Source organism: Aspergillus thermomutatus (genome assembly GCF_002237265.1).
Source record: "Aspergillus thermomutatus strain HMR AF 39 chromosome Unknown NODE_117, whole genome shotgun sequence".
In the NCBI taxonomy this organism is placed as follows: Eukaryota; Fungi; Ascomycota; class Eurotiomycetes; order Eurotiales; family Aspergillaceae; genus Aspergillus; species Aspergillus thermomutatus.
Window position 1 is genome coordinate 39,902 of NW_020798166.1, and position 26,445 is coordinate 66,346.

Consider the following 26,445-nt stretch of genomic DNA (forward strand, 5'->3'; position numbering starts at 1 on the left):
TCGAGGAGCCAGTGCAGAATGTGAGTGATGTTCACTCCAGTCCAATCAATGATCTGAAGGAAACCTTTACCCCAGTTCTTGAGTGTGGTAGATTTGAATTACAAGACAAGATTCTTGCCTAAGCGTCCATCAAGGAACAGTGGCCGGAATTCAGGCTGTACAATCACAGGGAAGAGGGGGAAGAAACAGGATGGGGGGGAGCGGTTGTGGAGCGCATTCCCAGCAGCATGGTTTCACGATAAATGAAAGAGAATGTGCCGATTCCTCCTTTCTTAGAATCAGGGGATCAAAACTCGTAGACGAAGAGTAGATAAGAATGAATCAAAATGAATGAGAGTCAGCGAGGGACATAGATGGAGGAGTCGCTGAGGAGGTCACAGGAAAATGACGACGACAGCCGACAGGTTTACCTCTTGCAGCCAACCTAAGCTGCCGTACTCGTATTTACCATCTCCCCTGGGAGACTGTGGACACCCAGCATGTAACGACTGTTACGACGGGGTATTATTATTACCAGGCTCCGGCTCCACGCTTATTTTTGGACTGGGAGTGGAGTCAGTGGCTTTACAGTCATATTTTTGGTATCTTGTGTATAGTCTATCAAGATTCTAGATCAATGATCTATGGTTTATCTGCCCCTGTAACAAGTTACATAGTACTTTCGAGTTCCTGAATGTCCGGATCAGGACCTTCACTGCAAAGGTAATGTCACGGTGTCATTTGATGCCTTAGGCTCATGTGGCATTCACTTTGGCGGTCTGCGTATGGCGTCACTTCCGAGCTCCCTCGCTATCTTATCTCTTCCGGTCGTCTCACTGAGCTGCTTTTCACAACTGCTTAGAGAGGTACAAGATCATTAGGTACAATCCACATCCATGCAGCAGCCATGGAGACTGCGCCGCTCACCTTGGTAAGCACTGGTCAGCTCGTTCCGCAGTTAGCACATCTTAACTGATTCGATTCCCCCGAACTAGGCTCATACCCACGCCCGCAACGCCGTCCTAGAGACGCGCAAAGCCAATCCCGTTGCAGCGAGTGAGGAACACGACTTGGCTGCTGGCGAGTTCGCGACAGCTGCACAGAATAGCTCCGACCGTGAGGTACATTTGCATTACTGAAATTCAACATTCAGTCGAGATCTAACGCGGTGTTCATTTCCGTCCTACAGGCCTTGCGTACTCTCCAGCTGCTCGAGCAGCATCATAAAAAACTCGCTCAAATCCTTCGTTTTCAACATGAGAATCCTGTCAGTACTACATCCGCTGCCACTGCGCAGGCCGGAACTGGAGAATTGGAAACGACCAAGTTGTCCCCGACCGCGCCAGAGCAAGCTCAGCAGCAGCCGCCTAGATTGGTCGGCAACACTCGGTTACCGGCAAGAGAAACCTCCTCCATTGCCAGCAACCTGGCCTCTGCACGAGGAATACCGTCTCACCCCCGCCGTGCCTCTCCCGTTTCCCCCACTGTATTCTCGCAACAGGCGGGGGCGAGGATGACCGAGGGTCCCAGCAAGCTAAAGACCGGAGAGTCAAGACTACGAGGAACGCAAGCCCACAATTTAAGGGACCGTCCGAGCGGCGGATCTGCAGCAAAACAATCCTGGTCCCCACCAGTCATTAGTCCTACTGATGTCACATCACAGCAATTCGTGCCGCCGGAAGCGATCGAACCGGGTCGGCAGAAGAACAAGACCACAGCCTCCGAGGAGCCCTTCCAACGCTTCTACTCGACTTTTGAAGGTCTCATCTCTAAGATTTCTGCGCCTCTAGCATTTGCCGGTCTCCCGCTCGGATCAGAGACATCCACGCAGATCGACTCCGCGAGACGCAAATCATCCGCCGACACCAAAGTCGATCGCCACCACGCAACTTCTGACCGACTAGGCCAATTCACCGAGCCAGACGTCAGCAGGATCTTCTCCCGCGCTGCCCTTCGCGCCATCCGAGACTCAAACGGCACCGGAACAGGAAACACCGCAGAATCGTTCTACGTCGTGCCTACCACAGGGGGCACAGTCTCGTATGCCGGCATCCTTACCCGAGCCGAGAAGGAAGCCCGACGCAACAGCCTCGATGAGGCGGACGATGACTTTGTCGATGCGCGCGAGACTCCCGCATCGCCTGAGCTACGCCAGAGTCTGACGGGCTCACGCGGCCGGGCGGGTCGCGCCGCGGACAAACTCACCAGCCTGCACAACCCCAAAACGATGGAGGAACTGCAGATGGAGAATCAGGCGCTCAAGCATCTATCCGATACCCTCTCCAAACGGCTGCACATGTGGGAAGTCAACGCGCAATCATCCTCCATGGCTCTGCAGCAGTCCCTGAAAGCAATACACCACCACAACGGCCCGTGGCCCGACCATCCTTACAGTGCTCAGGGCTCCTCCGCCGCTGCGTCTCCCTCCGCACCAATGGACTCAGACCAGCGTATCAAGGAAATGGAAGAGCACATTCGCCGCAGTGAAAAGGAGCTGGAGCGCGTCGGCCGTGAGAACGAGAAGCTACGGGACGTCCTGGGCCGCTACCGAGAACGATGGGAGAAATTGAAGGAAGGGGCGAAGACCAGACGGGCGGAGGGTAGAGCTGCTGCGGGTTCTTCGTCTGCGGCGGATACGGTTAAGAGAAGTGACAAGCCCGGTGCTACTCCCAATCCGGACCCCAGTACCCAGGAGCAGGCTGAGACCGCCAAGACAAGATCGGATGGCGACACGGAGAATGAAAGTACAGGGCCAGAGGGGAAAGCGGATTCCTCTGATAGCTAGCCGCCTCATCGGTAGCTAGCCGTGCAGGTGGCCACTGATTGCAGGTTGTGTTTCGACATAGGTACTCTCGGCGACCATCCTCCCCAGAGAGAATCTTGAGAATGTGTCCTCGTGTTACAGCCCAAACTTAATTCATTGGACCAGGCTGCCACGCACTTTCGCTGGATAGTCGCAGGATGAGAAAGAATCAAGACCACGACAAATTGTGTTATGTTAACATATCTCTATGCCAAAGCACAGAATCCATGGATCAGTTCGTAGATATTACAACATACCAGGCATACGCCAATCTACCGATGTCAGGACATGTTGACGAGTAATTCATATATAAACTTTGTAAACCTGCCCAAAACCCACAACCCTGGCCACCCTGACAAAAAAGCTACAACAGCATCCACTCTACTGCACGTAGAAGGTAGCATTGCCCCTGATATCCGCAGAGCTGCTCCCCACCAAAGCAGTGAACGCGCCCGGCTCAACGACATACTTCATAGCCGAGTTCCACAGCCCCAGATCCTGCACCTTGAGCTGGACCTTGACGGTCTTGGTCTTCTTCGCGGGAATAACCACCTTCTCGAACCCCTTGAGCTGGCGGTTCGGCACTACAACCGACGCAATCTCATCCTGGACGTACACCTGCACGACCTCCGTCCCGTCCATGCTCTTGTGGGTGTTTGTCACGTCGACGCTGACGGTGATGGTGTCCGAGGCGGTGGCGTTGGTCTTGTCGACGGTGACGGGCCCGTACTCGAAGGTCGAGTAGCTCTTGCCGTAGCCGAAGGGGTACCAGGGGAGCGGGCTGCCGAAGACGTACTGGTGGCCGAAGACGAGGTCGCCGTTGGGCAGTTCGTAGCCGGAGTCGCCGATGGAGCGGGCCGAGTTGAGGTAGTCGTAGTAGATGGGGAGGTCGCCGACGGAGGAAGGGAAGCTGACGGAGAGCTTGCCGGAGGGGTTGTAGTCGCCGAAGAGGACGTCGGCGAGGGCGTTGCCGCCTTGCTCGGAGGGGTAGAACTGCTGGACCAGGGCCGCGGTCGAGTTGGAGAGCCAGGGCTCCGTCACGGGCTTGCCGCTGCTGAGGACGACGACTGTGGGGACGCCGGTGTCGACAATGGCCTTGATCAGGGGGGCTTGGGCGCCGACGAGCGAGAGGTCGTTTACATCGACGTGTTCGCCGGTCCTGCGTAGAGAATTTTAGTTCGCACTGCGGGCGTTTCTTTGTACTAGGGGTGGCTCACGTTGCGTTGAGCCCTTGCCACAGCTCCATCTGATCTCTCGACCAGGTGCCAACGATGACAATGGCCACGTCGGATTTCTTCGCTGCCTCCACAGCCTCGGCGAAGCCCGACTGGTCGTTGCTCCATCGCTCGCATCCCTTGGCGTAGTGGATGTTTGCCTTCTTACCAACGGCGGCCTTGATACCGTCCAGGGGAGTGACACCCCGGTACTGGCTCTTGTAGACCACGTAGTCTCCGTACTAATCGGTATGAGCAACGATATCAATGTTATGAGCTTTGCAAAGCCTGCACTTACGTTCATGAATCCATGGGCCATGGGTCCAATAACGGCAATGTCACCCTTCTTCCTCAGAGGAAGGGTGCTGTTGTGGTTCTCCAGTAACACAATGGACTCCTTGTCCAACTGTCTAGCAAGCTTGACAGCTTCCCGGCTGTGGATGAGCTTGTTCCATTGCGACTTGGGAGCGGCGGGGTAGGGGTTTTCAAAGAGGCCCATCTCGAACTTCGCTCTCAGCACCCTCGAGACGGCGGTGTCGACAGTCTTGATGTCAAGCTTGCCGGCCTCGACCAGTTCAGGGATCTTTTGGAAATTGCTTTGCATATTGTCAGCAAGCGAGCAATCAAATATGGGAGCGTTAAGCACTTACAAAGAACCACCGCCCATCTCGACGTCGTTGCCGGCGGGAAGAGCCTGGAGAGTAACGGATTCCATGTCAATAGGGTTGCTTCTGCAGAGCTTGAACGCCGAGCACAATCTATCTGTGCCGCCGGCATCACTCATGACAAAGTAATCGTAGCCCCATTCGCCTCTCAGGATCTCGGTCAGAGTATGATAATCAGAAACAGCAGGGACGCCGTCATATCTAAGGAAAGGTCGTCAGCAGCTTCTTCCGGTCACTATCAAGACACACTTACGAATGATAAGCACTCATGATACTCCATGCACCAGCATCAATGATCGCTCGCTTGAACGACGGGAACCAACTTTCTAGGTCAGTGTTTCATTCACGCCCTGTTTCTCGGTCGCTTACGTTGTGCGCAAGTATCTCTCGCCTCCTTGAACTGGAGCAGTGTTGATACCCTGTTCAGGCTGGCTGAATCCTATGAAGTGCTTGACCATCGAGGAAACATTGAGACTCTGGAGACCCTTGACGTAGCTATACCCCATCTCTCCTGCAAGGTATGGATCTTCGGAGAATGTTTCTTCAACCTAGGAGCAGGTAGGTTAGTTTCCCGCATGATACGCAGATTGATCGCATGTCATACCCGACCATACCGCAGCTCGCGAGCCAGGTCCACGACAGGAGCAAAGAGCTGGGTGACACCGAGTGTACGAGCTTCCTGGCCCACGTATTTGGCCATCTCTTGGACCAGCTACGACAGTTAGCTTTGCCTCAAGGAACAAGATGCAGTATACGTACCTCTCGGTTGAAGGAGCAGCCATATGCAATAGGTGAATTGAAGATTGTGGCGTTGCCAATCAAGAAACCATGAATACCTATAGATGATCGACTCCCATCAGCACTCAACCAGAGTGAATCCTATAATCATCCCATACCCTCAGTCTGGACAAGCGCCGGAATGCCAAGCGTCGTGTTCTGCATGAGATAATCTTGGGCTCTCTTGACGTTGGTAGCAATCCAATCCCAAGAAACGGGATAGCCAACTGGAAAACATTGTCAATGCTATCATTCACTTAAGCAGGACCAGGCTTTCGATACCATAGAACGATCCCGCTTTCATCTTCATATTCTCGACCAGACCAGTGTAGTTGAACTCTCCACTGGTAGAATTCATCCAGTTGGTGATATCACCTACAACCAACTCAATCAGTCACCTTCTGTCAATAAATAGGACCAACGAAAACCAAGAAGAGCGAATTCTCAACGAACCCTGCATCAATTGGGCCATCTTATCCTCAATCGTCATTCTGCCCAGAAGATCGCTCACTCGGTCTTCCACAGACGCACTGGCGTCTTTGTACAGCGGCGTCGAAGCAGCTTGTCCCGTAGACAAAGCCGACACAAGCTGCAAGAGCAGCAAGCCCTTGGAAAGAAAATTCCCAGCCATCCTGGTTCGAAGACGGACAGAGTCAAATCGTCCCTGTAGAAGCTAACAATCGTGGTCGCTCCTCAGCGAGCCAAGCAGGGGGCCAGAGACACAACCAGAGAAGGAAAAGAACAATTGTCCACGAGGGACACACGCCGACTTATCTATTTACCACGCTGCGGCAGTCTGCGCTCTGCAGTCTCCGCAGTGCACACCAGTGTCCAGTAATTACTCTCGCGTCTCGGCGTGTGGCTGGACCACGCTCGGAGAAAAAGAACCAAACTCTGATCATCGTAATAAATTGCCCTCATAGCTGCCATCTCAATCCAATCAAGCCATTGACAGAAAAGAGGCAAGCGGCCAAGCTATCGTGCTTTAGGTTGGAGGTGAGGTCCAGTGCGGAGATGAGCCCGGCTCGAAAATATCGTTAGGGGAGGTGAGAAAGTCATATATTGGCGAATGAGTACATCAGCTTGATACGGAGCAATGATCCACACTCCACGGAACTGGCTTAAAGAGCAATGGCATCTCGCAAATACTCGAAGACATTATTGGATGCGAGGCAGAACTGGGGATGGAATTGGGCCGATATCCCCGGAATTGCAGTGATGACATGATGCGGAGTAGCATTCGGACGGCTAAATTCAAGGTCCTAATGAGAAGTTTAGCAGGATTAATGCCTAGTGGCTGGGTTCAAGAGGTATCCGACTTGACTGTGCTTAGCCGGATTCAATCAAAGCGAGCGTCGAGACTGGAGAGGAATAAATGATCCATGCTGGGATCTAAAGAATTAGGGTGCTGCAAGATGTGTATTTTCCACCTATGGAATCCTTGGGATGCAAGTCAACGCAGAAACCACATGAGAATCCTGCGCACTTTAGCTGATCATTTCCCAGAATTGTTGACAGTGGGCCGCCGTGGTCAAGGATCGCATTACCTCGCAAAGAAATTTGGGACTGGGAGCATGGGAGACAGGGGGAGGGGAAATGCAAGTGTCACTGCTCTGGCTCGAAGAGATGTCCCTGAATTGCTGAAACGGGATCAACAGATGCACAATATCTCTGATATGCATTGGATTCAATTATCACCAATTCTCTGATTGTGATTTCAGGACTCGCATTGCAATAGCTCAATGGTTATGTATATAATAGAGCCAAACACGGCAATGCCATGTCCAAATGTGAAGCTAAAGATAGAACCCCATATATCTAATGGAACAATGTAAACGAACATATGGACCCAGAATCAAACGGCCAACCACCCATTATTACAACAATAACAAAATATGTACCGACGACTGGAATGAGCCTGCCGCCGCAGAGAAGAAAGTGCTCCGTCCAGGTCTACGCCTGCGTATCTGCGCCTCTTTCACGACCGCCTTCGCCATCATGCGTCTCAGCGCCATTGTCATTCTCGTCTGTTTCAACTGCTGTAGCATTGCCCAACGCCTTGTTGCTGCTGTTAGGCTTTCGTAGAGCTCCACCGAGCCAGGCCAGCCCTCCACTCCATGAATCACTCAAGCTGCGCAGTCGAGTCAGCGTGGTGATATCGTGTCCAGTCTGACTGCTGGACTGATCTCCTGAGTCTACAACCGGAGTGGAGTTACCAACGGTCACTGGAGCCGTCGGGAGATCTCCGGTAGAATGGAGTCGAGCAGTTGCAAGTTGGAATGGAAGATGATGGTCATTCTCGGCACCCGCATCCACCTCATCTGAACGGTCTCTCGGGTCACTGTCCCTGTTGCGCAGGTAACCGTCGAGGACTGTTGTACTTAGCCGCTTTCTCCGAGCGGACCGCCTATGGGTCTTTCGGTCTTTCATGGGACTCGTCTCTCCACGCCGAAGTGATTCGGCCACGACCGCACTGAACCCCGCCGAAAGGGTCGGGAGAAGTGGGCCTGGAGAGAAATGCTTGGATATAGAGTTACGTAAGTTCCTTGCAGGAGGAGTCTGGGGGACGCTATTTGCTCCGCCAGCTGGTTCGACATGGTCGGGCTTGGATGGAGACGAGGGTTGGTGACCGTGATCTTCAATGCCAGGCGCAGGAGGAAATTGCAAGAGGACTGTTGAACCAGGATTGGCATTTTTGGACCGTTCCGGAGGAGTGGCTGGTCGGTGAATCTGAGGTTCGGATTTGGAAGCCTGAACGTGTTGTTCCAAATGGTCCGCCCATGGGTTCGTCAACAGTGAGTGCGAGTGCAAAGGAGATGGATGTTCGGGAGATGGCTGGGTAAGAGATTCGGCAGTCAGGGAGCCGACAGGAGATGAAGGAGCAGCGGACAGAGCACCCTTGGGAGTGAGTTGGTCCTCATCGACGTCCTCAATCCCATGGCTTAGCAAAGATCCCGTTGGGGACTGTACATTGTTCTCTCCAGACACCGGTTTCCTTTGCCCGGGATTGTGTATCCTCGCTTGATGCGCAGGAGGGGGCATGTCAACCCTGTCTCGATACCGCTCTCCTCCCAAAAGCCCAATCGCTTCTTCCTCGTCATCAATGGAGAAAGAAGACTCGTCATCGGCACGGACTCTGCCACTTGTGATAAAGTACACGCCTAGGAATGTCATGAGGCAGCCACAGACAAACTTTGACGCGCGCTCGGCGGTGTAGGACTCAAAGTCGCGGTATAACACAGCACTTCCGATGATGACCGACAATGTGAAGAGCACGAATTGCGTTGGGATGACTTGGGTGGAATCAAAACGTTGCAAAGCCCGGTTGATGTACCGAATCTGCATCAGAGCGCTGAAAACAAGGACAAACACCAATAGATAAGTGATCGGAAAGGTAATAACATGCCAAAGCGTAAATGACAGTAGTGACGAGACACCCTTTGTCGACAAAGCAGTATATCCACCTTGATATCTGAATGAGCACTTGGTTCACATGGTCAAACGACAAATTAATAATGACCGAGACTTACCAAACAGCGCGACTAGCCCGACATCGATAAGGATAGTTCGCGAGCCATACATGTGGCTCACCCACATGAGAGCGGCGATCAAGGCGGCCGTCAGACCCAAGTACAGCTCGAATTCCCAGCGCGTGATCATGATCCATATATCATGCGGACCGATTTTCTCTTCTGACGAACTGGCACTGAGCACGACCACAACAGCGCCAGCGATTGCAATGAGGACCCCCCAGACGTCGCGTTGGCGAAACTTCTCCTTGAGCATTATTGGAGCAATAACGCAGTTCGAGATCAACGCGACGACGCCTAGCGGGGACACAATCGATGCAGGAGCAAACCCGTATGCCATGAAGTTACCAGCCTCGCCGAGGCACATGAGCACGATGCCCGCCCACCAGTACGGCGAACGGAGGTATGACTTGCGCCGGCCATGGCGCGAATCCTTATCCCCAGGACGAATAGTCTGGTCTGATAAAAAGGACTCGCGTAGGCGACCGCGCGAGCTCGATTCTCCATCCGAGAACTCGTCGCTCTGTCTCAGAAAGTCCTCGGGTAATTCTGGCCCGGTATCCGGAGACTCGTCTCGATAACGAGGGAACGGGCGCCTCTCTCGTCTAGCTTCCCTGTCGTCCTCCTCATCATCCGCGGTAGCTCCGTAGGCACCTGCTGCGTTTCGGCCCGAGTTCGCCCGTTTCCATTCTAGTTCCCTTTGGAGCTTGCTCTGCTCCCACTCCCTCTCAATCCGGATGTGAGCGTAACGCTGGATATTGAGCGCCAGAGATATGAGCACGTTTCCCACCAATGCAGTCACAATACCAATAAGCGATGACCATTCATGTATATGCCCTCCGTTGTGGCCGCCAGTATTCGAGTCAGAACCCGATGTCGATGCAGGGAAATGGTGAAACGATGAAGAGGCGGATGCGGTAGCGGTCGGAGTAGGGGCGAAAGAAGTGACAAGAACCGTAAGCAGGCCTGCTGCTAAGGGTTCTTCTTGAAAGGAAGCCATTCAAATGTAAAAAAGAGACGACCAGGCAGGGTGGAAAGAAAGGGGTTGAGAAGCCCCAAGAGCTCCGCTGCCACCCGTAGAGCCGAATCGATCGTTATCAGCCGGGTCAAGATGTTCAATATGATGCGAAACACGGAGGCTTGAAAACTGAGGATGAGAACTCGATGCGTGTCCTCAAGACGCTGAAAGAAACTGATCTGATGGAATGGTGCTCGAGTTCAACCGGAAACAATCGCTCATACTGGTAAAAAGTGACGCATTCTGGTTCCTTGACGTTACTAAACTTCAAATCTCTTTATATCCACTTCTCAAAACAAAACAAGACCTCTGGCAACAATAAATAAGGAACAATGTCAGCCAGCAACGGACAGAAAATGGTGGTCTTGCTGTCGGTCAAGAGCAACGTAGACGAACAGGATGGTCGGAAGGTTGACTAAACTCGGATTTAGAATTGCGAGAATACGAACGATCGCTCAGACGATCTAATCAACAAGGCAGCGGGTAAGAACAGACTCAAGTGCAGCATCGTGAGTAGTGACAAAGCTAGCAGACAGGTCGGTGCGAGCTGATAGCCTCTTTGAGTAAGGTAGAGAGAGAAAGCGACTATCGAAGAGCCATGTTCTGCTTGGATGGTCATTGGTCTGGCCTCCACAACAGCCATCACTACACCCCGCCTGTCCAACGTCATCAAGCATCGAATTTCCCATCCGGCTGACAACTCCCTCTGCTACTTAAATGCATAGAAATCCTGATAGATGCATATGGATGGGGTATCTCTGATTATTGATGCTAGACCATCGATGATAGTTTTAAATCTGATTACACTAACAGGCAAATCATATTCCCCGCAACGCCATCCTCCTTGCATATATACATTAGCGTTCGAAAAGAGACCGATCCAAGCTCCAAGGAGAACTGAAAATGCCAGAAAGCCAGGATCGTAGAAAGATTCTTTTGGCCGATCATTTCACCGCTTGGCCCTCTTCTTATCGGGCTCTTGCTCTTCCTCGTCATCGCTAAGCTCTCTGAATATCGGTACTGGCTGTGTTTCTTTCCATGCCTTGGTGAAAATCGGGTCCTTCTCGGCTTTCTCGGCGTACTTCAGCAGCGCCTCGCGAGGGTCCTCGTCTCGCATGGAACTAAGAGGAATATTTTCGCGGATATGCCGTTCATCCGGCTGCGATTTTGCAAAGGGAGTAGTTGCCGGCAGGTGTGGTCGTCGTGGGTCCCTGGAACGACCCGAAGCCGTGAGCCCGATGGTCGGATGGCGGGCAGACCAGGTAGCCGAACTGTAGTGAGGGACTCCGTTCGATCCGACCACAACGGAGTCGCCCGAGATACCAGCTGACAGGTCCATGGTAAGAGACGGGTCATCATCGATATGGCGACGTTTAGGCGCCTTGGACATGACCAAGGCAGCTCCCTTGGTCGACATAGTGGGGTTGTAGAGAACATGTGTCTCAGCGTTGGCGGAACCAGTAATGATCTGATTGAGCTTTTTATGCCAGAGAACAGTGATGAGGGGTGACCCAGGTGTGACCGGCGTGACAAGCTCGGGTTTCAAGGTAGCTGGGTTCAGGATGTGTAGATGACCAGTCTCTGAGCCTGTAATGACATTGGCCGACGTGGGGGAGAAGACAATGTTGGAAGACGGATAACGAGCCGAACTCGATGGATGCGAGACGGTGGTGATCGGCTGTTTGAATTTTCGAGTGTCCCAGAGCTTGATGGTATCGTCTCCTCCCTTGGTGATGACTAGTCTTCCGTCGGAGCTGATGTCCAGTCCACTCGTCCATGTATCCCGAGTATGCGCGTCTCTTATCTCCCCACTAGGCCGAGTGAACGGTCCATTCCCACTCCACATCAGCAAGCTTCCATCGAGGGCAGCAGCGACGAGGATATTCGGACCGCCCTGTTTTGGGGAGCCCCATGCTACAGCAGTCATCTTGCTCCGACCAGCGGATCCAGCCACCCTAGACTTGTGTACAATGACTTCCTTTTGCGATCGTCCGACGTTTGCATCCCAGATGCGAACTGTGCTGTCCGTTCCTGCGGTGGCACACAAGTTGTAATCCGTCGGGGACCAAGCGCCACTAGTCACTTCCGCTACATGGCCTTTGGTATTATGAAGATCTCTCAGGTACATGTCCCCCTTCACAAATTCGGTCAGGGTATCGCCGTCGCGGTCCAAAATTCGAGGCTGCGGCGTCGCCGAAACAACCATGACATGGCTTGGGGATAGAGGATTGAATGCGACATAGTGCACAGGGTGTGTTTCTTGGGCGGCGGACTGCTTCTTAGCAGACGGGTCAACGGATTTGAATGCGCGCACAGTGGATGGTGTCATAGAGGCAAAGTCATGGAGCTTGAGTGTGCAGTCAGTCGAGCCGGTAATTAATCGCGCTCCTGACGGATCCACCGTCATGGTCGTCACTGCGCGCTCATGCGTCTTGATAACGAGCTCGTGAGAGACTGGGAATTCGTCCTCATCGTCCGAGTCCGAGTCATCATCGTCGTCGGAGTCATCTTCTGAATCGGCTTTTCGATCGTGGCCTTTCGTATCGTCTTCGGCTTCAGCTTCTTCGACTGCAGGCTTGATGTCAGTATCCTGCTTTTTATCGCCATCTGCTTTGGCCGAAAGTTCCGACCGCTTGGTGCGGTTGATCTGGGCATTCACATCAAGCTGCTTTTCTTGCTTGCCGAAGCTACTTGGAAAGAATTTCTTGAATGCTTCTTCGTCGAATCCGTCCATTGTGACCGACAAATATTGCAAAGTGCTTGTTCGAAGCTAATCAGAAATCACTTGATGACAATAATGTTGCTTCCGTTTGCCACGTTTACAATGTTTGTGGTGTTTGCACCTATAGCGCATACTATGACATCGGCTTATCAGTCTCCACAGCTACCAAGGGGCAAAGGCAACCACCCTAGGAATTGGTAGCTCGTTTCATTAGTAGAATACATCATTGAAAGGCTCTTGAAGCAAAGCCATCTTGCTTAATTTATGTAGACACTAGGCACCTATTAACCATATCCGCACCTACAAGTACAGGCCCTCTACAGGACCGCCATCCTGCTTAGTCTTCATGATCCGTTCCCTAGCGGCACGGAAATCATCCATTTGCACCCTCATACGGCGCTCTCTCAGCGCCATCAGACCGGCCTCTGTGCAAATGGCTCTGATATCGGCACCAGAGAGATCGTCTTTCTGGTTGATAAATTCGTCGAGGTCAACGTCATCTCCGAGGGACATCTTGGACGTGTGCAGGGTGAAGATCTTCTTCTTGGTATTTTCTGGAGATTGTCAGTCAGCGAACCACAGAGGTCCTTAGCATGAGTACTCACGGTCTGGGTTCTCAAAGAGAATCTTTCGGTCAATACGACCAGGACGGATCAAGGCAGGATCCAGAGTTTCAATCTTGTTTGTGGCCATAAGAACCTTTACGTCGCCACGGTCGTCGAAACCGTCCAGTTGGTTGAGAAGCTCCAACATAGTACGCTGGATTTCTCGTTCACCACCAGATGTGGAGTCGTAACGCTTGGTACCGATGGCGTCGATTTCATCGATGAAGACAATCGAGGGCGCATGCTCGGCAGCAACCTGGAAAATCTGTCGCACCAACCGAGGACCATCTCCCAGGTACTTCTGGATCAGTTCACTGCCGACAATTCGAAGGAAAGTGGCGCTGGTCTGGTTTGCAACAGCCTTGGCAAGCAAGGTTTTACCGGTACCAGGAGCACCGTAGAGAATGACGCCCTTTGGCGGCTTGATACCCATCTCTTCATACAATTCCGGGTGGAGCAACGGCAACTCGACCGACTCTCGGACTTCTTGAATCTGCGACTCGAGACCACCAATATCCGCATACGACTCGGTTGGTGCCTTGTCGAGTTTCATGACTGAGACCAGGGGATCGGACTCTTCCGTCAGCACACCAACGACCGATACAGACTTGTGATGCAGAAGGATGCTGGCACCGGGCTCCAGCAGATCCTTGTCGACGAAAGACATGATAGAAACGTAGTACTCGGGGCCGGTAGCGCTCGAGACAATCGCATGGTCATCGTCAATCAGCTCTTCCAGATTGCCGACTCCCATGGGGCTGCCTCTCATGTCATCAACACGGCTCCTTTCGTCTGCATTTCTGTCCATGATATCCAAGTCGCCTCGGCTCACCGAGTCCTGCGTTACCTGGGCTTTGGCCTTGCGCAGACGCTCCATGTTCTCCACATATTCCTCTTCGAGCAACAGGTGGTCATGGACTCGTTGCATTCGAAGATATCGTAGTTTACATCGTGACGTAGGGTAAATGTCGGGAAGTTTCGAGGCAGTGCTAGGGCCTGCAGCCTTGCGCTTCTTCCGTCCAATCCTGGTTGTAGGTGGTGGTGGTGGTTCGTACTTAGGCTTGTCCTTCTGAAGACGTAGACTTTGTCAGTCACTGGACTTGTGGGATCAGAAGACGTACCAAAGACATCGACTTACCTTCTTATCCTTGTCGTCTCTTCCATCCCCACCGGGACCTCCACCAATGTTTGACTGCTGGTTACCCTGTTTTCAAGACATGTTAGTCTCGCTCGAACGGGACAAAGGCAACGAAGGCACTGATGACGAAAGCGCTCTGATACACATACCATGTTCCCAGAGTCTGTGCAGAAAAAAGATAGAGAGCGGTATCAGAGTATTTCACTGATGGCAATAACCTTGATACCGGCAGGAGTCGTTGATGGGTGGTTGATGTTGAAGAGTGGATGGAGGCGTGAAGGTAGTGAGTGTGTGAAGCTTCCGCTGGCCAGGATGGAGAGCTCTCAGGTAAGCTGTTGTCGCCATCTGGTCGGGCTTGGCGGCCGGCATCCTTTGCACGTGACATGCCGCCTTACTTTTTGCCTGAGGTATCTACCTAGTCCCATACATACCTACCAATTTGGGTAAGAAGCATCCGTGGTTAACTGCCTTGCAGCCTGACGCCTTTTATTGGCGAATGATAGTGGAATTCGAGCGTCACCAGGGCAGTAAATAATATAATGACTTGATAACTAGGCACTATCTAGAACACTCTGTAGTCAGGTAGCTCAAGGTAGGTAGCTTTCTGCCTTACACACAGCACAATATAAGCCCTTTTGCATTATTGAATCTTCTTCTTGAGAGCTTCAGCTTCGAGCTTTCCTGCTGCGTACAGCGTTCACATATCTGGCCCCCGTTGAGCTATTTCTGTGAGTATCCACTACTCCTCATCTGCCTCATCGTCCCCTCATCCGTCTTTCTCGAGTCCCTCCTCTAGAGAAAGTGAGGCTCATTATGATCTACCAGTACCAACAAGCATGTTTACTTTTTCTTGCTCGTCTCGTCCCACCTTCTACCTGCTTGCCTTCACACTTCGTATTGACACAGAAAATAACTGATCGGTCTTGCTGATTAGTTTCAAATCGTTTACATAGTTGGTGACTCCGGATACCATCCGTCGGATCAAAATTTGGTTCACTTAAGCACATCATCTACTTCCTAAGTGTGGTTCATCGCTTACGTGTCTGTGACTCGGCCGATCATTCCACTTACTCATGGCTTCGAACCGAACGCGGCGTATCGCAAAGGAGATTGCGGATATTCGGGCGGATACTCATTCGCAAATCACTGCCGAACCGGTGGAAGGAGATGACGATATAACACACCTGCGTGGCTCGTTTCCGGGGCCTCCAGGCACACCGTACGAAGGTGGTACTTTTGAAGTTGATATCAAGATACCTAACGACTACCCATTTCGGCCGCCAATCATGAAGTTCGTGACCAAGGTCTGGCATCCCAATGTCAGCAGCCAAACGGTACGTATCGTCAGCACCGATCCGTCTGTCTCGTCAGAAAACGATCCTCATGTTCTTCTAGGGCGCTATCTGTCTCGATACGCTGTCATCGGCATGGTCGCCGGTGCTAACCATCAAATCCGCACTCTTATCCCTGCAATCCTTACTCAGCACTCCCGAGCCCAAAGATCCGCAGGATGCCGAGGTAGCTACCATGCTACTGCGAAGACCGAAAGAGTTCGAGCGAGTCGCCCGGGAATGGGCCGTCATCCACGCAGGGGCTCCTCGAAAACACGCTGGGGAGGGTAGTGGAGGAGCAACAGACGAAACTCTCCGCCAGGATGAACTCAGGTCCAAGGCGGAGCAAGAAAGGGAAGATCTTTCCAAGTACGTAACCTCGCAGGTGCCATATTTCGTTACCTCTATAGAATAGTATCTCATACACGTCAATAGGTACGACGGATACAACAAAGACCTGATCGATCGATTCTGCAGCATGGGCTTCGATGTGGATCGAGTGGTGGCGGCGTTCAAATTTTACGGGATTGATCGAATGAATGGAGAGGACTATGAATTGGATGAAGCTTATATGGGTGATATTACCGCACGGCTCCTGGGTGAGCCGTAAGTGATGGCGGGATGACTCTTCGGTCTATTTTTGGGCAACAAGAGCGGATGAATCTGATTGATTGCATGGTGCCTGGCGAATCCTCTGGTTTCATGAGATTCCAAGCTATTCTTATGGAGATTGTTTATCGTCGAGAACAATGAATGCCGTATGTCATGTCTTCATGACCTAATCATTGCTTGTTTCTGGCTCTTCTGGCCGTTCTACTTTATGATTTCTTTCTATCTCCTGTCTCTTACCATAAGCTTGATATTGAGCCGAAATACATTCATCGTCGTAGAATGTCGCCGCTGGGGCTTGGTATTTTTGGCTAGGATGGATCAGCAAGCAAGACCGTATCGATAAGCGGGTGGGTCTCCATTCTTTCTTGAACTCCGCCTAGCTTGATCGTCTCCGATTCTTCCTCTTTCAAGACAACTTGCTTTCTTGTTGATGGACTGATGAAGATCTATTAATCTTGGTATGAAGGATATACCACCTTATTATCGCGACTATACCTTTCTTTCTTTTTCTTTGCTTCCGCCATCGCCCACGTCCGCGGGACTCAACAATTCAGCTCCATCGAAAGCAAGATGTTCGAGGACGATATCTATCGCACCTCATCACAGTATAAACTTTGGTCTTTCACAGAGGCCTCCTTACGGTCCTTGAGGGAGAACACGAATGCCGTTGCGAGCCAACGAGTCCGAGCGGCGCTGCGGAGAGCGCGGGAGGCCCGACAGTCAGCCAACTCGTCGGCTGCGGGGACACCTACAGCAGGGACTAATGTAGGTGGCAAGGGAGAGGAAGAGAAGGACATTGACTGTTTGACACCAGAAGAAGAGAAGGAGTTAGTGAGATTCTATTGCGAAAAGGCCGTGGAGCTGGCGGACACATATAAGCCACCCTTGCCGACGACAGTGCGGGTGCGTACCCCGTTTGATGTTGAAGCGCATAACCGCGAATGACAATAACTAACGTCGAACGTCTCTCTAACAGGCCACTGCGATTCAGTACATCCGTCGATTCTACCTCAGCAACTCGCCAATGACCTACTCTCCCAAGACAATCATGCCCTGCGCCCTCTTCCTTGCTACCAAGACGGACAATTTCTACATGTCCCTGCGCCAATTCGCCGAAAAGGTCCCAGGCGAAATAACAGCAGAAGACATCATCGCCCCAGAATTCCTCATCATGCAAAGCCTCCGCTTCACATTCGACGTCCGCCACCCCTTTCGCGGCCTCGAGGGCGGCGTCATGGAACTGCAAGCCATGGCCCAAGGCCTGGGCCAGCCAGCACCTCACCTCCCTCACCAGACATCAGAAGACCTACGCCGCGGACTCCTCGCCGTCCCCCCATCACCAAACGCTCCCCCGTCCTCCTCAATCACAGACCGGATCGCCCGCGCACACACCACAACCCGCGAACTCCTCAAAACCGCCGCCCAAATGACGGATGCCTACTTCCTCTACACACCCTCGCAGATCTGGCTGGCGGCCTTCATGCTCGCCGATCGCCCCATGGCCGAATACTACCTCGACACGAAACTCGGCGGGCCAACCGCCCAAACCTCCGACGCACAAGCCGGGAACCCGCTCTACGACCTCCGCGCGAAACTCCTCCGCACACTCAACGACTGCGCTGCCCTTCTGCAATCATACAAGTCCCTCAACTCCGACCCAGAGCAAATGAAGAACCTCAAACGCATCGGGAAGAAGTTCTACTACTGCCAGAACCCGGAGAAAATCTCCCTAGCCGGGCAGAAGCGAATCCCTGCTGCTGCTGCCGCTGCCGCATCGACAGGCGAAGGCGCCACCTCGGAAAGTGAAGTCGAGCGGCTGGCGAAGAAGCGGAAGCTGGAGCGGGAGCAGAAGGATCGGGTGTCGAGGGATATCTTTGGCGGAGAGCTGGTGGCGCAACGTGTCAAGGAGGGGCAAATGGGCGAGTAACAGCCACCGTCGTAGGACTGATGTGGTCGGAAAACTGATATATACCTCTTTCTTCGAATAGATTTCGGTAGTGGAACAATCACAACCTAATTAGTCAATGTACATTACTGTCAAAGATCTACAAGAGAAGGTGAATCGAGTTCTGTAAACTCTACCCTACACACTGTATCAGGACCGGCAGAGAGCAAGACTATCAGCCGGCTTATGTGTATTGGATATTATAGTCATTCATCGGCTAGCCTCACAAGATGACCGACTGAGTTTAATCAGACTATATGAAAGTGTTTCTATAACAGGTATAATGGGGATGATCATAAAAGAGAAAAGGAACATCGAATTCAGCCATTACGCTCGGCTCAGCTCTAGTAGGAGGATGAGAGGTATGAAAACGGACCATCTAAAAGGCACCCAAACAATGAGAGAAAAAGCAGAAGAATATCTCCAACAAAAATATGTAAAGAAAAAGCAAAGTCAGCACTATATCACTGGCTCCAGGATACATCATCACTCCCGGAAGAACTTTTCCTTCCCTGCCGCACTTTTTGTGGTCATCTCTAAACGTTCCAATCGTAACAAAATGCAGAGACTGAATTGAATGGCTTTACACAGCACCCTCCGAGACCATCTTCTTGCGCAGGTGGTCCTTGTACTCGCCAATGGTGCCGTCCCAGCGGTGGATGGTCTTGTGCTCGCACACCATGATGTCCTTGGCGATCTTGTCGAGAAGACGGAAGTCGTGAGACACGACGACAACACCACCGCTGAAGGCGTTGATAGCATCCGCCAAACTGTCGATGGTGGGGATATCGAGACCGTTGGTAGGCTCGTCGAGCAGAATCATGTTGGGGCTCTCGATGGCCAACAGAGCGAAAACAATACGACTCTTCTGACCTTCAGACAAAGTACCCATGAGGGCAGTCTGGGATTCACCGCTCAGACCGTAGCGACCGAGCTGCTGACGCCAGTATTGGTAGTCCTGACTCTTCTCGGGGAACTTGTCGCGAACGAAATCCAGCGCGGACTTGGTCAAGTCCAGCTGTTCAGCCGAGTGCTGACTGTACATGCCGAGTTTCAAGTGAGTGTGACGGCTGACACGACCGCCAATGGGCTGGAGCTTGCCGGTCATGAGACGGAGGAGAGTAGACTTGCCGACACCGTTAGGTCCGACCAGCGCAGTTCGGGAATCCATGTCAACACCAAAGTCAAGGTGCTCATACAGAGTGTCGTCCCAGCTGCCAGAGTAAGAGAACGAGACATCATCGAAGGACAGCACAGGGGGAGGAAGCTTCTCGACTTCAGCGAAACGGAAGGAGAAGACTCTGTCGGGGATAACGGGTTGAATAAAGCCTTCAGCCTCCATCTTATCAAGAATCTTCTGGCGAGACTTGGCCTGTCTGACCAAGTTGGCGTAAGTACCGGCGGAAGCAATGAACTTCTTGATGTGGGCGATTTCCTCCTGCTGCTTGTTGTAGGCCTTCATCTGATTGGTCTCTTGTTCGCTGCGAGTCTTGTGGTACGAATCGTAGTTACCACCGTAGTAGAGGAGCTGCTTCATGCGCATGTCGATCATGGTGGTGCAGACACCGTTCAAGAAATCCTGAGAGTGAGAAACAAGCACCAGAGTGCGCTCCCACTTCTTCAGGTACTCTTCTAGCCACACGCAAGCCTCGAGATCCAAGTGAGCGGTGGGATCGTCCAGCAACAGAAGAGAAGGCTTGACGAACAGGGCCTTGGCAAGGGCCACACGCATACGCCAACCACCAGACATGTCCTTGGTCTTCTTGTGGATGGTCTTCTTGTTGAAGCCCAGACCGGTCAAAATCAGGGAGGCACGAGTGTGGAAGGTGGAGGGATCCATTTTGTCCATGCGCTGCTTCATGTTAGAAAATGATATTGCTATGTAGGGTGAAGTCAAAAGAACTTACGTCGTACAGATCTTCCAGGATAGGGCTCTCGGGACCCTCCTTTTCCAGAATCTCCTCAGCCTGCTTCTCCATGCGGTCCAGTTGGTTCTGTGCCTCAGTAACGACCCATTCCAGAGCACCAAGATCGCTGGGAGGAGCACCCTCGTTCAGGAGGTAGATATCGATGTGCTCGGGGATAGGGTACTCGCGAGTGGCGATAGCCTTGAGCAGAGTGGACTTTCCACATCCGTTCTCACCCAGCAAGCCGTAACGACGACCGAAGTTGAGTTCGAGAGTGGAGTCGGTGATGAGAACCTTGCCGTGGAACACGAGGGAAGCGGATGTGATCTTAACGTCGCGAGAGGAAGCCATCGAGGACAGAACACCGGTGGTGACACGGTCAGACAGACCGTGCTTATCCATCTGTGCGGTGAGCTTCTCGACTTCCTTCATCTTCTCCTCGGTGGTAGCGGGCTGATCTTCGGTAGGGAGAGGTTCGCCATCGGCGTCAACCAAAGGGCTCTCATCACCCTTGACATCCTTCTTCGACTTGGAGGTCTTCTTCTTATCGCCATCGGCGGCACGCTTGGCGAGACGAGCGGCTTTGGAAGCAGACACCATTTTGGCGGTATGTATGGGGGGTTGATAAGGGGATGAGGAGGGGAGGTAAAGGGAGAGAACAGGTAAAAGGTCAAAAGTCTGTCTAGGGTCGTGAACGCAAGTGAAAAAAAAGGCTCGACAAGAGTGGATCGATAGCGGGGAGGAAGGAGAAAATAGAGGGGCGACCGCTTAGGTGGGGTGTTTTCAAATCCAAGAATGAATCCTTGACCTTCTTTTAGAAGCCCTTATCGATAATCTTCGGGGGAGGCGAATTCTCAGCCACTATCTACTCCGTAGTGGGACTCGAAACTCGAACTGAGTTAGATTCGAAGACAAGCAGAATGTTATATAGTATTGAGACGCGAGCCTCGATGAACGAGCGGTCTGATGGCGACAAACAATGGAGATAAACCGCCTAAGAAGGTGTTGGAAGGGATAAAGAAGAGTCTTTTACCTAAGGTACTTGTGGATGTTGGCCGTCGTTCGAAAATTCGTTCAGTGGGGCTGATCCTCATTGGTCAAGCGACGTCACTGCGCGGTACGTGGCGCGGCCATGCCTGATTGGGCAGCTTCCAGGCACGTGACCTTGGCCTTATGCCCAAGGCATTGATAGCCTTGATAGTTTTATCCAATCGAGTGATGTGGTGGGATCTACTCCGTATGAAGGTTTGACATATTCAAACGGAGGATGTGGTCGGCATCATTCGCATCTTTTCATTATAAATATCCAGCGCTGCTCTCTACATGCTGAACGCAAGAGACCAAAAAGTCTAGATCTATTGTATTCGTTGACTGACCCTCTCCAGCATCTCCCTCTCTTCTGCGCTGATCCAGAGGTTATCAGGCATCAAAACTTCGCCACGCTGGATGATTATTCGCTCAGGTGTATCCGTGAAGCTGTCCTCAGATGCATTGGGTTTGACACTTGATTGTTTCTCATGCCTAACACTTTCGGTATCTTCGGGTCTCGGTCGTGCAAGGCTATGCGGAGTCCACCAGTAGACTGGGAACCGCCGTTGCATGTTGTTGATCAATAATGCCACAGAGAGAATCAGCACACACCCCAGCAGCACCACCGGAACCAGGTACCAGCCCACTTCATAGGCCTCGGTGACGGCTAACAGAGCTGTGGCGCCGGCAGGGGGATGTGTGGTATTTGTGATAGCCATGAATGCGACGGTGATGGCACAAGCAAGAGCTCCTCCGACTTGGGGCAAGGCATGAGCATGGGGATTCAAGGCAAAGAGCTTCCCAATCGCTACACCAATGATGCTTGCTGCTAGCTGACCCACTATCACATTTCGAGGTTGAGCGAAGGGCGAATCGATGGCAGAAAACTCCAGCACTGCCGTGGCGCCCTGTCAACTATCAGCATTTGCAATAGCAAGAGCCTCGAATTCCAAGGATGGGTTAGGTACTCACAAAACTAGCAACGATAATGGGTGCATGGTGCGCCTGGAACGACGGGACATTCATGGAGACCTCGGCAACAATAAGGACGCCACAGAATGCTCCGATGAGAGCCCAAAAGGCAATCACCAGGTTGCCAACAGCTTTGGGCGGTTGGTCTCCTCTATATCCCAAGAAATGAGAGACAGGACGAGGCAGCCAGCGCCATGGTGGAGCGGGCAGATACGGGTTCAAAAAGGCATCGATATCGAAGTGCCAGCGAGAGAGGTCAATGTCTTTCGAGGTGGGTGGTGCGTGCTGAGGTTGGTGCACCATGACTGAAGCTGTGTCACCGATGAGGGTTTGCCAAGTCAGAGGACATAGCACAACTGCGAGCCTTGTAAGTCCACGAAAATGCCACAGGGTCAACGAGTAGGTTAAGGTTGGTGGATCAGGGTAACATCAGATCTGTGATATGTTCCTCGACAAGTGCTGTACACGGGAAAGGAAAAGGAGAAACATAACCAGGCTGGGCCCAGAAGAGACAAAGGCAATTGGCTCCAAGGGAAGTATATATGTGCAGCAAATTGGAGAAAGGGAGAGAGGAGACTGCCTTGAAATGAGGAGAAACCCTAGACTCGTGAGGAGAAGAGAGGGGATCAAAATTCAAGTAACCCGTCCAGTAACCAGCAGCACATCATTCCTGCCTAGGTAAGATTCGTCTGGGAGTGAGGTTTCTGGCTACCATCACCATACCTATACCTATATAAGTGCCATAGCGCTGACAGACTCTCGAGATGGTTGACCTCTTTCGTCCCCACGAGCATAGCAACGCCCATATCTCCGCGGAATGCGACAATATGTATGGGCTTTGGAGAGTCTCATCCATGTATTGTCCCTGTATAGCAAAACGTCCTGTTCCCTTAGTTTCTGCTTTGATGTTGCAATTGTCTTGGTTCTTCCACTCAGAGGATTTCATATGGTAATGGAAACTCCTGTTTGGGTTTAGTGGTTGTCTGCGGAAAAAATGAGGTCATGTAATGACTGAGCGGTATTGTCAGTCGAGCGTAAAATTACGTAGATACGTCTTCGCTGCTAACACCGACCCGTGGATTTCCGTTACTCCGTTAGGTAGCTGCTGACCACCAGGTAAGCAATAATCGTCGATTATCGCGGGAACCAATCTAGCCTATCTTGGTATAAGCTCAGGGGCGTAGGATATCAGATCATCATTATTATCTATTTTCATCATCAATATCACGCTGCGTCCTAAATCGTACATTTTCTTCAATTCAAACATCCATGGTCTTGCCAAGCTTCGAGCTTTCCTTCGCCAGCTCAATCAATCTGATGACCTTGGCCGCCTCAGCGCCACTGGCGGGGAGATCGTCTTCTCCGGCAAGAGCCCGGGCAAGCTTCCGATAGTATTCGGTGTAGGTAGGTGGCTCCACAGTTGGGACGATCTCGGCGACAGGCTTGCCGTCCTGGAGGGTGGTCAGGGTTCCTGTGCAAAGCATCGTTAATCATGAGATTCCCCAAAGTGCAAGGTCAATGTGAACCTACCGTATCTGTCACTGGGTTCCCGGGCGTATCCGTTGTCTGAGGGTCTCATTCCAGCCTTGAGCTGGTCCTCCTGGATGTCGAGGTAGAACTATGGAAACCATGTCAGGGTTTGGCCGAGGCAAAAGTGATCGGATTTCTCACCTTCTTGAAGCTACCCTTCTCTCCTCGAACCCAGTATCTCAACTGCTTCTCCTCGGGGCTCACGACAGCCGCCTTGGCTGTCACAAGAAGTCCATTCTTGTAGTGCAGCAAGACAGTGAAAGAATCCTCAAATCCGGACGTGTTCACAGCCCTCTGAGAGCCAACGAACCCAGTGATCCGATCTGGCATGCCCATCAGGTGAACAGCCTGGTCGAGTAGATGGCTTCCGAGATCGTAGATGGCGCTGCCGCCCGGGATGACCTTGTTCTTCCATTTCGAAACATCGGCGGCGGGCTCCTCGGGGCGGTGACGGTCAAAGTGAGTCTCGAATTCGACAACTCGGCCAAGCGAGCCGTTCTTCACCAGCTTGGTTAACGTGACAAAATCGGCATCCCATCGGCGGTCTGTAAACCTCGAGGTTAGTTCTCGCAATTGGATTTTGGGACCGAATTCGATTTGTCCAACGTACTCTGGTATACGGCCAACATCTTGTTCTGCTGCTGGGCAAGGGTAACGAGTTCATCGGCCTCCTGCGAGGTGGGAGTGAAGGGCTTTTCGCAAACAACTAGATTGGAATTGGCCAGAAATCAGCGACAGAGCGATCAAAACTCTCGACGAAAGGACCAAACCAACCATGTTTGCCGTTCTCCAGAGCCAGCTTCGCCAGAGCATAATGCGAATCAGGAGCAGTGGTGATGATCACAACGTCGACCGCAGCATCCTTGACCATGTCCTCGGTCGTGCGATAAGACTTGATTCCAGGGTGGTCTTTCTCGGCATCGTTCCCAGGCTTGGGTGTGCGCTGCACAATGGCATAGAGCTTCAACTGAGGGACTTCCGTGACGAAGGGAATGTGGAAGATTTTGGCGCTGAAGCCATAGCCTACGATACCGACGTTCCAGGTTTTGGAGGCCATGATGATCGTCTAGTAGTGGGGGGTGATGAGGAATGAACCAACAGACAAGCGTGTAAATTCAATTGAGGAAGTCAGGAATGTGATTCTCGTCTTATGTCTTATATACACAAAATGAATACTGCGTGCTACTTTGCATGCTGTTGAAAATTCTCCTCCAGAGTCATCATAGAAAAGGAGTGGGTGCGGGGGAAGGTCCTCGCGAGGGGCAACCTCTGGATCGGGCGGGGCTCCATCCAGAAGCCGACTCTGTCCCGTCTCGGATTTCTGTCCGCCGGCCGATGATGAGGTCTTCCATCCCATTCTAAGCACTCTCGGAGATTAGAGTCACGTAATTGAAGAACGCAATGACTGTGATGATTTCTGTGATTACAAATTGCAGGACTGATTTCCAATCATGACTGGATGGCGTTGGTCTATTCGTCGATCCCAACACACCGACTCACTTCAATCGCGTCCTAGAATGGCAAATGTCAGCCGAATGCAAAGTGTATTGGGATAGGTTCAACCCACTTGCAAACCCTCGGGCTGGTGCAGCGTGCTCTTGTACACTAGATTCGGGTTCCCGAGCACCTCAAAACTGGGCTTATCATCCTCGCCCAGGAAAGACTGTACCGTCCGCTGAGGCATGCCCTCCTTGTTATAGCTCTTGATCGGGCCCTTCTTGGCGGCCTCGCGCTTCTGCTCCACCGTGCTGCGGACATACTCCAGATACGGTGGGTTACCGGGCCGCAAGACATTGTCTGCAGCCAGAACCGAGACATTCGGAACGATCATGCCGAGCTGTTCGCAGAGCATCAGGTCCGTAGTGTACGCGGGTTTGTAGTGATCGATGAACATAAGCTCGATCTGCTTGACCTCACCGCTAGTGAACAGCTTGTGCAGGGACTTGTCACTTCGACCGATGATGATGCGGACGAAGTCCCGCAGACCGGCCAGCTCGATCAGCATGTTGGCAATGGCGGCATATTCCGGGTTCAGTTCCAGACTGAAGTAGCGCTTACCGCCAGCTCGGCGGACGGCATCGCCGAAGAGTATGGCCGAGTAGCCTACATAGCCGCCCAGTTCGATCATTGTATGTGGCTTGAGTTCAGCAATTAGATCGGTAACGACCTTGCCTTTGGCGGCTCCGACGTTCATGAAACGATATTTCTCTTCGAACTTGTGGATGAGATCCAGAACCCGTTGCGGGTTGCCTCTGATCTCATCAATGTCGGGTTGTTCGTAGATGAAATGCAGGAGCTTGATCTCTTTTCCACTCTCATGCTGTACATGTACTCGTGTCAGACGGACATCCTAGTGCAATAAATGTAGCGAACACATAGCTTACCTCTCCAGGACGAGGGTGACGCTGAGTTTGATCTGCCATGATGAACTATGAGATAGGTGTGTATGTGAAGGACGATGTTAGATTGTGAAGATGGTAAAGCTAACAGGTAAACATGCTGCCTTTTATTCGAGCACTTCGCTCGACAACCTCCGCGTTTGCGCCAGGTGGCGCTGTAATAGACTCGGGCTTCTACCAGATCTGGAATGGATACATTAACTCCGAGCAGTTTTATACGAGCCCGCGACCTCCATGCTACTAACCTAGGTACAAACACCATTGCGTGG

At 52.1% G+C, this 26,445-nt stretch overlaps 9 protein-coding genes across 9 annotated transcripts; 2 read left to right on the forward strand and 7 right to left on the reverse strand.

Moving 5' to 3' along the window:
* Window positions 1–886: 886 nt before the first annotated feature.
* On the forward strand, window positions 887–2,764 carry CDV56_105047 (uncharacterized protein; the record flags this gene model as incomplete). The annotated part of the gene is made up of 3 exons (XM_026758666.1): window positions 887–910; window positions 975–1,100; window positions 1,169–2,764. 3 exons carry the CDS (start codon window positions 887–889, stop codon window positions 2,762–2,764), a joined length of 1,746 nt encoding a protein of 581 aa, XP_026613746.1.
* Window positions 2,765–3,163: 399 nt separating this feature from the next.
* Window positions 3,164–6,069, reverse strand: CDV56_105216 (putative beta-glucosidase; the record flags this gene model as incomplete). Its single annotated transcript, XM_026758835.1, has 11 exons — window positions 3,164–3,941; window positions 4,000–4,238; window positions 4,295–4,592; window positions 4,647–4,862; window positions 4,915–4,983; window positions 5,031–5,209; window positions 5,266–5,373; window positions 5,421–5,497; window positions 5,558–5,665; window positions 5,721–5,813; window positions 5,892–6,069. 11 exons carry the CDS (start codon window positions 6,067–6,069, stop codon window positions 3,164–3,166), a joined length of 2,343 nt encoding a protein of 780 aa, XP_026613747.1.
* A 1,322-nt stretch (window positions 6,070–7,391) lies between these two features.
* Window positions 7,392–9,968, reverse strand: CDV56_105550 (DUF803 domain membrane protein; the record flags this gene model as incomplete). The annotated part of the gene is made up of 2 exons (XM_026759169.1): window positions 7,392–8,902; window positions 8,969–9,968. The coding sequence occupies 2 exons, from the start codon at window positions 9,966–9,968 to the stop codon at window positions 7,392–7,394; spliced, it is 2,511 nt and encodes an 836-aa protein (XP_026613748.1).
* Window positions 9,969–10,935: 967 nt separating this feature from the next.
* On the reverse strand, window positions 10,936–12,720 carry CDV56_105816 (WD40 repeat domain-containing protein; the record flags this gene model as incomplete). The annotated part of the gene is made up of 1 exon (XM_026759435.1): window positions 10,936–12,720. One exon carries the CDS (start codon window positions 12,718–12,720, stop codon window positions 10,936–10,938), a length of 1,785 nt encoding a protein of 594 aa, XP_026613749.1.
* A 288-nt stretch (window positions 12,721–13,008) lies between these two features.
* Window positions 13,009–14,820, reverse strand: MTS2 (proteasome regulatory particle base subunit RPT2; the record flags this gene model as incomplete). The annotated part of the gene is made up of 5 exons (XM_026759573.1): window positions 13,009–13,262; window positions 13,314–14,382; window positions 14,452–14,517; window positions 14,601–14,614; window positions 14,670–14,820. The coding sequence occupies 5 exons, from the start codon at window positions 14,818–14,820 to the stop codon at window positions 13,009–13,011; spliced, it is 1,554 nt and encodes a 517-aa protein (XP_026613750.1).
* Window positions 14,821–15,524: 704 nt separating this feature from the next.
* Window positions 15,525–18,321, forward strand: CDV56_106117 (TFIIH complex kinase subunit CCL1; the record flags this gene model as incomplete). The annotated part of the gene is made up of 5 exons (XM_026759736.1): window positions 15,525–15,785; window positions 15,847–16,151; window positions 16,218–16,388; window positions 16,949–17,297; window positions 17,371–18,321. The coding sequence occupies 5 exons, from the start codon at window positions 15,525–15,527 to the stop codon at window positions 18,319–18,321; spliced, it is 2,037 nt and encodes a 678-aa protein (XP_026613751.1).
* Window positions 18,322–18,922: 601 nt separating this feature from the next.
* Window positions 18,923–20,846, reverse strand: ARB1 (ATP-binding cassette family ATPase ARB1; the record flags this gene model as incomplete). The annotated part of the gene is made up of 2 exons (XM_026759963.1): window positions 18,923–20,191; window positions 20,247–20,846. 2 exons carry the CDS (start codon window positions 20,844–20,846, stop codon window positions 18,923–18,925), a joined length of 1,869 nt encoding a protein of 622 aa, XP_026613752.1.
* A 755-nt stretch (window positions 20,847–21,601) lies between these two features.
* CDV56_106517 (HPP family protein) lies at window positions 21,602–22,550 on the reverse strand (the record flags this gene model as incomplete). Its single annotated transcript, XM_026760136.1, has 2 exons — window positions 21,602–22,183; window positions 22,248–22,550. The coding sequence occupies 2 exons, from the start codon at window positions 22,548–22,550 to the stop codon at window positions 21,602–21,604; spliced, it is 885 nt and encodes a 294-aa protein (XP_026613753.1).
* A 956-nt stretch (window positions 22,551–23,506) lies between these two features.
* Window positions 23,507–26,200, reverse strand: CDV56_106636 (putative NAD binding Rossmann fold oxidoreductase; the record flags this gene model as incomplete). The annotated part of the gene is made up of 9 exons (XM_026760255.1): window positions 23,507–23,718; window positions 23,778–23,865; window positions 23,919–24,322; window positions 24,388–24,483; window positions 24,552–24,843; window positions 24,964–25,135; window positions 25,270–25,289; window positions 25,345–26,097; window positions 26,162–26,200. 9 exons carry the CDS (start codon window positions 26,198–26,200, stop codon window positions 23,507–23,509), a joined length of 2,076 nt encoding a protein of 691 aa, XP_026613754.1.
* Window positions 26,201–26,445: the final 245 nt, after the last annotated feature.